This window comes from Teleopsis dalmanni, chromosome 1 (assembly GCF_002237135.1).
Source record: "Teleopsis dalmanni isolate 2A chromosome 1, ASM223713v2, whole genome shotgun sequence".
Taxonomy (NCBI): Eukaryota; Metazoa; Arthropoda; class Insecta; order Diptera; family Diopsidae; genus Teleopsis; species Teleopsis dalmanni.
In genome coordinates, this window is record NC_051846.1 from 232,868,291 (window position 1) to 232,876,327 (window position 8,037).

At 28.2% G+C, this 8,037-nt stretch overlaps 4 protein-coding genes across 4 annotated transcripts; 2 read left to right on the plus strand and 2 right to left on the minus strand.

Moving 5' to 3' along the window:
• Window positions 1-201: 201 nt before the first annotated feature.
• LOC119672656 (adult enhancer factor 1-like) lies at window positions 202-1,428 on the plus strand. Its single transcript, XM_038083764.1, has 2 exons — window positions 202-1,197; window positions 1,273-1,428. The coding sequence occupies exons 1-2, from the start codon at window positions 426-428 to the stop codon at window positions 1,407-1,409; spliced, it is 909 nt and encodes a 302-aa protein (XP_037939692.1). The 5' UTR covers window positions 202-425; the 3' UTR covers window positions 1,410-1,428.
• On the plus strand, window positions 1,405-1,862 carry LOC119672657. Its single transcript, XM_038083765.1, has one exon. The coding sequence runs from the start codon at window positions 1,419-1,421 to the stop codon at window positions 1,848-1,850; it is 432 nt and encodes a 143-aa protein (XP_037939693.1). The 5' UTR covers window positions 1,405-1,418; the 3' UTR covers window positions 1,851-1,862.
• A 4,317-nt stretch (window positions 1,863-6,179) lies between these two features.
• Window positions 6,180-6,642, minus strand: LOC119672659. The gene has a single exon (XM_038083767.1). The coding sequence runs from the start codon at window positions 6,628-6,630 to the stop codon at window positions 6,199-6,201; it is 432 nt and encodes a 143-aa protein (XP_037939695.1). The 5' UTR covers window positions 6,631-6,642; the 3' UTR covers window positions 6,180-6,198.
• On the minus strand, window positions 6,616-7,839 carry LOC119672658 (adult enhancer factor 1-like). Its single transcript, XM_038083766.1, has 2 exons — window positions 6,852-7,839; window positions 6,616-6,776 (listed from the first exon to the last, which is right to left on the minus strand). Exons 1-2 carry the CDS (start codon window positions 7,618-7,620, stop codon window positions 6,640-6,642), a joined length of 906 nt encoding a protein of 301 aa, XP_037939694.1. The 5' UTR covers window positions 7,621-7,839; the 3' UTR covers window positions 6,616-6,639.
• Between the last annotated feature and the right edge of the window lie 198 nt (window positions 7,840-8,037).

The following is an 8,037-nucleotide window of genomic DNA, read 5'->3' on the forward strand; positions in this document are numbered from 1 at the left end:
TCATTTTATGTAGGTGATTTAACAGAAGTACATTTTGAAGTTCAGCTTATCTTTCTGATAGAATAAATATTGCATTTGTGTTAAGATATTGCAGTTCTGATTTGGTGTGAGCATGTTAATAAATTTTAAATTTAAAAATATTTTTCATTTTATTTAAAATAATAAAATGTAATTAAAAACTTTAATTTATATTTTAGGTTAAAGGCGCAAAAGTGAGTTTTGAAAGAAACTAGCACTTAAAGAAGACAACGCCATACCAAACCATGATATAACCATTACAAGGTTTCCCTAAATCGTGAATTCATTTTAGAAGATCAAATTGAAAGATTAACAGTAGTCCAATGTATTAAAACATTGACTGAAAAAACAAAACAAAACAAAACAATAAAATAAAATTATAGTCCTTAAAAAACTTATTAACAATAATGCACATTAAAACTCTACAACATGCACACGCAGCCGCTGCGCAACTCTCCAATTGTGAGATCGTTATTGTATCGCCAACAGCAAATAATGTCAACACAAATGGCAATAATAATAATACAGCTAGTAGCAACGAAAACACAACTGGAGCGCATCAGCAGCAGCAGCAACAACAACAGCAACAACAACAACAGCAGCAGCAACAACAACAACAGCAACCGCCAACTACAACTGAAATAGCACTACCATTCAATATGCATCTCACTACTGTAAATGCTGAAACACACGCAGCAGCACAGGCTGCTGCAATGGCTGCAGCACAGGCGGCAGCAGCACAAGCAGCAGCTGCTGAACAACAACAGCAGGGAAATGGAGTAACAGTTACGCATCATGCTATTTTTCAACAGCATTCACTGGCACATCTTGTGGCAACAGCAGCAAATAGTCCTGCAATTTCAGAACAGCAAGTAAGCGGGCATGATACTCCGGTTTCGAATGGACACAATGGCACTGGTACATCACATGAGAAGCCCTTTCAGTGTAATGTATGCGAACGAAGATTTCGACAACTAAGTACCTTAACCAATCATGTTAAGATACATACAGGTGAAAAGCCCTATAAATGCAATATATGTGAAAAGACATTTCGTCAATCGTCCACACTAACTAATCATTTAAAAATTCACACGGGCGAGAAACCGTTTACATGCACATATTGTCCAAAAAATTTTCGGCAATTAAGTACCCTGACGAATCATCTCAAGATACACACAGGTATAATATTGAAGTTAAAAAAGAAATTTTTCCACTAAATTAATTAAATTTTTCCTTTCTTTTGTGTTTGCTTAGGTGAAAAACCTTTTGAATGTGCGGTATGCAAAAAACAATTTCGACAGTCTAGCACACTTAACAATCATATAAAGATTCATGTTATGGATAAGGTTTATGTACCCGTTAAAATTAAAACTGAGGAAGAAGAGGGATGACTAGAGGATATGGTGATTGCTGGCGCAAATCAAACCTCTAGTGATCACCATCGGAATGTTATAGCCACAACTACAATTCCAACGTCTATAGCTACAACAGGTATTGCAACAACCGCCCAGCAACAGCAACAAAATCATAACCATGCTAATAATAATCAGAATACTATTATAACAACACCGTCCGCCACTTTGGAACATTTCAATGTCACATCATTAGGGGAGCTCTCGAATGTGCAGTTAAGTAGCATTACTGCCGATGGTAATTTAGTAACTATGGGCGGGGTTGTCGTCGGACGTATACACCCAGCCACAATACAAACTAACGGCCATACAATACAACAACAGATCCGTACAACTGCACAGCCCGTAACGCGCGAAGAACTGCAACAAATGGGTGTAGTAAAAGTTGAATCGCCTAGTGAATTTATAAGCGAGGGATGAGTTGAGTATGAACTGTTGTTGGAATATATGCTCAAAGAGGATGAGGAGGAAAATTAAAATTGAAATTATATGCCGCATATAAATATTAAAATCGAAATCGAAATAAATATTTCAATGAAATTATATGTTATACAATACAATAAACTATAGTTTCCGAGTTTCAGTTGCTATGGAAGCTTTCAAAATGTTTAATGAACTCTTAAATGTGTAGATTAGTGCTACTAATGTTGTTGCTGTTGTTATTAATTGTTTAACTGTAGTCATCATTATAATTGTTATAAAATTGGCAAGCAAAATAGGATTTTGAATATAAGAAATTTAATATAGAAATTAACAAAAATTAGTAGTTTAAACGGTTGCTTAAAACGAATAATAAAAACAAACATTAAAGAAGCTACAACAATTTTAGAAATTCTTTGAAAGAAATTAGCAAGTTAAGTGTTTAAAAATATAAAAATGTATAACAATACAAAAATACGAGAAGTATAAAAGAAATTCTATTTCTAAGACAAATAATTAAAAATAATTACAATAGGAAAAATTTTAAATTTATTTATTTTGAAAATATTTCTTTTTTTCTCAATATTTAATTTTTTAATATATTTTCGTTTCTTTTTTTTTCTTTAGTATTAAAAAACTTATACGGTTTGACTATTTGTTGTCAAAACAAAAAAGTTGTAAAAATTGTTATTAAATATATTATAACAACTGAAGTTTAATAGTAAACAAAATAAATGAAAAATAAAAACTGTAAATAAATATTAGTTTTAAATAACAGCACAAAATAAATCAATCAAATTGACAAAAAAAAAGAAAATGTAAAAACAAAATCATATATTGTATATTGTAATTTCGCTTAAAACAAAAAGCAATTGGAAATTAATTAAATTTTTCCTTTTCAATAAAATTAGTTATAATCAGATTTTTATATTAATTTGAATATAATTTATTTAATTTCTTAACATATTTTTAAGTTATTTGCTTAAAATAAGAAGAAACCACAACTATTAATTTTAATAAAAAAGATGAAATGTTTAATTTTCGTTATTATTAAATAACAATTTAGTTTAACTTTGTTATACATAAAAAATGTTTTTCATATACTCTACCTTACTTAGACTAGCAATGGACCTTAAAAAAGTCCGCCAAAGCATAGTACTCTAAGTAATGAGAGAAAGACAATATTACGGAAAAAGTCACTTATAATTTAAAATTCGCTCCGATTGTATATATGTACATATATGTATACTCCTCTCGTTGCGAAATTGTGCATAGACATGTAATTTTAGTAAACATATGAATTTAAGTTATAGTTATTAAATTGATTTAGTTATTTTTAAATTTATAAAAACAGCTCAAAAAACAAATGTAAAGTAAAAGAAGACAGAATAATATTTTCTACACAATAATAATTTATGAAATCTTGATTGTTTTCTTTAAGATAACATTTTGTTCAAATTTCTAAATTGCAAAAAAAAAAAATGTGTTTAAATAAATATTTTATTAACACATGCAAATTTTTATGTTCTTTTATTTTTTATGTTATTTTATTTAAGTTTAAATTAAAAGTTTATATAAAAATTTAAATTTGTTTTTAATTCTAAAATAATTTGGTTTTGTAATAAAATATTCATAGATTTTTTTTATTTGCTCTTAAATACTAAATCGATTCTACTTATGTTTAACATTTGAAAAATGAAATTTTAAGTCCATATTTAAAAGTTCTGTTGATAATTAAAAGATCTGATATATATGTTTTTACAAAAAATTATTCATAGTTCAATACAGCGTTTATGATTTTATTTTATTATTTTTTTTACTTGGTTTTAGTTACTTAAAGTCAATATCATTTCTCTACAATCAAGTGATTTGGTTTTTAAAAAGTATATATTAGCGCTCTCAAGTTTCTTGAGTATCAAACTATTTGAATAGTTCGATCTTAGTAGAATTCGAATATTTGTATTAAACACTTCAAATATTCGAATTATTCGAGCACTTAGATCGATCTACTCAAACTTGAATATTTGGATTGAACAGTTCAAATGTTTGGAAATAATCGAGCTATACGGAGATATTCTAACTACTTGAAGTGTAAATTTGATTATATTTTCATAATAATATTCTGATGAAGAAATTAAAACTCTTTCACACATTGACAGCTTTTATATAGAAAAGCACTATATAAATAAATATACTGCATAAATAAATAAAAAAGTTCACACAAACCTTAACAGAAAGTTAATTCAAAACAATAAAATATTTTATTTTTGCTTAAACAAATTGGTATATCAGGAAATACTTGAACACTATGTTGTGTAAGCATATTCGAACACAATATAATGATCAATTCGAGCATCCTGCCCGAATATTCGAACAGCTCGTATAATATTTCAAGCACTAGTAATTATACAATCTTTACAGTTGTTTCTTAGTTCAACGCCAAGTTATCAGTATTATTATATATGCTTTTTAAAAACCAAATCACTTGATTGTAGAGAAATGATATTGACTTTAAGTAACTAAAACCAAGTAAAAAAAATAATAAAATAAAATCATAAACGCTGTATTGAACTATGAATAATTTTTTGTAAAAACATATATATCAGATCTTTTAATTATCAACAGAACTTTTAAATATGGACTTAAACTTTCATTTTTCAGATGTTAAACATAAGTAGAATCGATTTAGTATTTAAGAGCAAATAAAAAAAATCTATGAATATTTTATTACAAAACCAAATTATTTTAGAATTAAAAACAAATTTAAATTTTTATATAAACTTTTAATTTAAACTTAAATAAAATAACATAAAAAATAAAAGAACATAAAAATTTGCATGTGTTAATAAAATATTTATTTAAACACATTTTTTTTTTTGCAATTTAGAAATTTGAACAAAATGTTATCTTAAAGAAAACAATCAAGATTTCATAAATTATTATTGTGTAGAAAATATTATTCTGTCTTCTTTTACTTTACATTTGTTTTTTGAGCTGTTTTTTTAAATTTAAAAATAACTAAATCAATTTAATAACTATAACTTAAATTCATATGTTTACTAAAATTACATGTCTATGCACAATTTCGCAACGAGAGGAGTATACATATATGTTCATATATACAATCGGAGCGAATTTTAAATTATAAGTGACTTTTTCCGTAATATTGTCTTTCTCTCATTACTTAGAGTACTATGCTTTGGCGGACTTTTTTAAGGTCCATTGCTAGTCTAAGTAAGGTAGAGTATATGAAAAACATTTTTTATGTATAACAAAGTTAAACTAAATTGTTATTTAATAATAACGAAAATTAAACATTTCATCTTTTTTATTAAAATTAATAGTTGTGGTTTCTTCTTATTTTAAGCAAATAACTTAAAAATATGTTAAGAAATTAAATAAATTATATTCAAATTAATATAAAAATCTGATTATAACTAATTTTATTGAAAAGGAAAAATTTAATTAATTTCCAATTGCTTTTTGTTTTAAGCGAAATTACAATATACAATATATGATTTTGTTTTTACATTTTCTTTTTTTTTGTCAATTTGATTGATTTATTTTGTGCTGTTATTTAAAACTAATATTTATTTACAGTTTTTATTTTTCATTTATTTTGTTTACTATTAAACTTCAGTTGTTATAATATATTTAATAACAATTTTTACAACTTTTTTGTTTTGACAACAAATAGTCAAACCGTATAAGTTTTTTAATACTAAAGAAAAAAAAAGAAACGAAAATATATTAAAAAATTAAATATTGAGAAAAAAAGAAATATTTTCAAAATAAATAAATTTAAAATTTTTCCTATTGTAATTATTTTTAATTATTTGTCTTAGAAATAGAATTTCTTTTATACTTCTCGTATTTTTGTATTGTTATACATTTTTATATTTTTAAACACTTAACTTGCTAATTTCTTTCAAAGAATTTCTAAAATTGTTGTAGCTTCTTTAATGTTTGTTTTTATTATTCGTTTTAAGCAACCGTTTAAACTACTAATTTTTGTTAATTTCTATATTAAATTTCTTATATTCAAAATCCTATTTTGCTTGCCAATTTTATAACAATTATAATGATGACTACAGTTAAACAATTAATAACAACAGCAACAACATTAGTAGCACTAATCTACACATTTAAGAGTTCATTAAACATTTTGAAAGCTTCCATAGCAACTGAAACTCGGAAACTATAGTTTATTGTATTGTATAACATATAATTTCATTGAAATATTTATTTCGATTTCGATTTTAATATTTATATGCGGCATATAATTTCAATTTTAATTTTCCTCCTCATCCTCTTTGAGCATATATTCCAACAACAGTTCATACTCAACTCATCCCTCGCTTATAAATTCACTAGGCGATTCAACTTTTACTACACCCATTTGTTGCAGTTCTTCGCGCGTTACGGGCTGTGCAGTTGTACGGATCTGTTGTTGTATTGTATGGCCGTTAGTTTGTATTGTGGCTGGGTGTATACGTCCGACGACAACCCCGCCCATAGTTACTAAATTACCATCGGCAGTAATGCTACTTAACTGCACATTCGAGAGCTCCCCTAATGATGTGACATTGAAATGTTCCAAAGTGGCGGACGGTGTTGTTATAATAGTATTCTGATTATTATTAGCATGGTTATGATTTTGTTGCTGTTGCTGGGCGGTTGTTGCAATACCTGTTGTAGCTATAGACGTTGGAATTGTAGTTGTGGCTATAACATTCCGATGGTGATCACTAGAGGTTTGATTTGCGCCAGCAATCACCATATCCTCTAGTCATCCCTCTTCTTCCTCAGTTTTAATTTTAACGGGTACATAAACCTTATCCATAACATGAATCTTTATATGATTGTTAAGTGTGCTAGACTGTCGAAATTGTTTTTTGCATACCGCACATTCAAAAGGTTTTTCACCTAAGCAAACACAAAAGAAAGGAAAAATTTAATTAATTTAGTGGAAAAATTTCTTTTTTAACTTCAATATTATACCTGTGTGTATCTTGAGATGATTCGTCAGGGTACTTAATTGCCGAAAATTTTTTGGACAATATGTGCATGTAAACGGTTTCTCGCCCGTGTGAATTTTTAAATGATTAGTTAGTGTGGACGATTGACGAAATGTCTTTTCACATATATTGCATTTATAGGGCTTTTCACCTGTATGTATCTTAACATGATTGGTTAAGGTACTTAGTTGTCGAAATCTTCGTTCGCATACATTACACTGAAAGGGCTTCTCATGTGATGTACCAGTGCCATTGTGTCCATTCGAAACCGGAGTATCATGCCCGCTTACTTGCTGTTCTGAAATTGCAGGACTATTTGCTGCTGTTGCCACAAGATGTGCCAGTGAATGCTGTTGAAAAATAGCATGATGCGTAACTGTTACTCCATTTCCCTGCTGTTGTTGTTCAGCAGCTGCTGCTTGTGCTGCTGCCGCCTGTGCTGCAGCCATTGCAGCAGCCTGTGCTGCTGCGTGTGTTTCAGCATTTACAGTAGTGAGATGCATATTGAATGGTAGTGCTATTTCAGTTGTAGTTGGCGGTTGCTGTTGTTGTTGTTGTTGCTGCTGTTGTTGTTGCTGTTGTTGTTGCTGCTGCTGCTGATGCGCTCCAGTTGTGTTTTCGTTGCTACTAGCTGTATTATTATTATTGCCATTTGTGTTGACATTATTTGCTGTTGGCGATACAATAACGATCTCACAATTGGAGAGTTGCGCAGCGGCTGCGTGTGCATGTTGTAGAGTTTTAATGTGCATTATTGTTAATAAGTTTTTTAAGGACTATAATTTTATTTTATTGTTTTGTTTTGTTTTTTCAGTCAATGTTTTAATACATTGGACTACTGTTAATCTTTCAATTTGATCTTCTAAAATGAATTCACGATTTAGGGAAACCTTGTAATGGTTATATCATGGTTTGGTATGGCGTTGTCTTCTTTAAGTGCTAGTTTCTTTCAAAACTCACTTTTGCGCCTTTAACCTAAAATATAAATTAAAGTTTTTAATTACATTTTATTATTTTAAATAAAATGAAAAATATTTTTAAATTTAAAATTTATTAACATGCTCACACCAAATCAGAACTGCAATATCTTAACACAAATGCAATATTTATTCTATCAGAAAGATAAGCTGAACTTCAAAATGTACTTCTGTTAAATCACCTACATAAAA

What these genes read in the sequence shown, in the direction of transcription:
- LOC119672656 (XM_038083764.1), top strand. Translation starts at nt 426, where the DNA reads ATGCACATTAAAACTCTACAACATGCACACGCAGCCGCTGCGCAACTC. An exon ending in TCATCTCAAGATACACACAG is followed by an intron (nt 1,198 to 1,272) that starts GTATAATATTGA and finishes GTGTTTGCTTAG; the next exon opens with GTGAAAAACCTTTTGAATGT.
- LOC119672657 (XM_038083765.1), top strand. Translation starts at nt 1,419, where the DNA reads ATGGTGATTGCTGGCGCAAATCAAACCTCTAGTGATCACCATCGGAAT.
- LOC119672659 (XM_038083767.1), bottom strand. Translation starts at nt 6,630, where the DNA reads ATGGTGATTGCTGGCGCAAATCAAACCTCTAGTGATCACCATCGGAAT.
- LOC119672658 (XM_038083766.1), bottom strand. Translation starts at nt 7,620, where the DNA reads ATGCACATTAAAACTCTACAACATGCACACGCAGCCGCTGCGCAACTC. An exon ending in TCATCTCAAGATACACACAG is followed by an intron (nt 6,777 to 6,851) that starts GTATAATATTGA and finishes GTGTTTGCTTAG; the next exon opens with GTGAAAAACCTTTTGAATGT.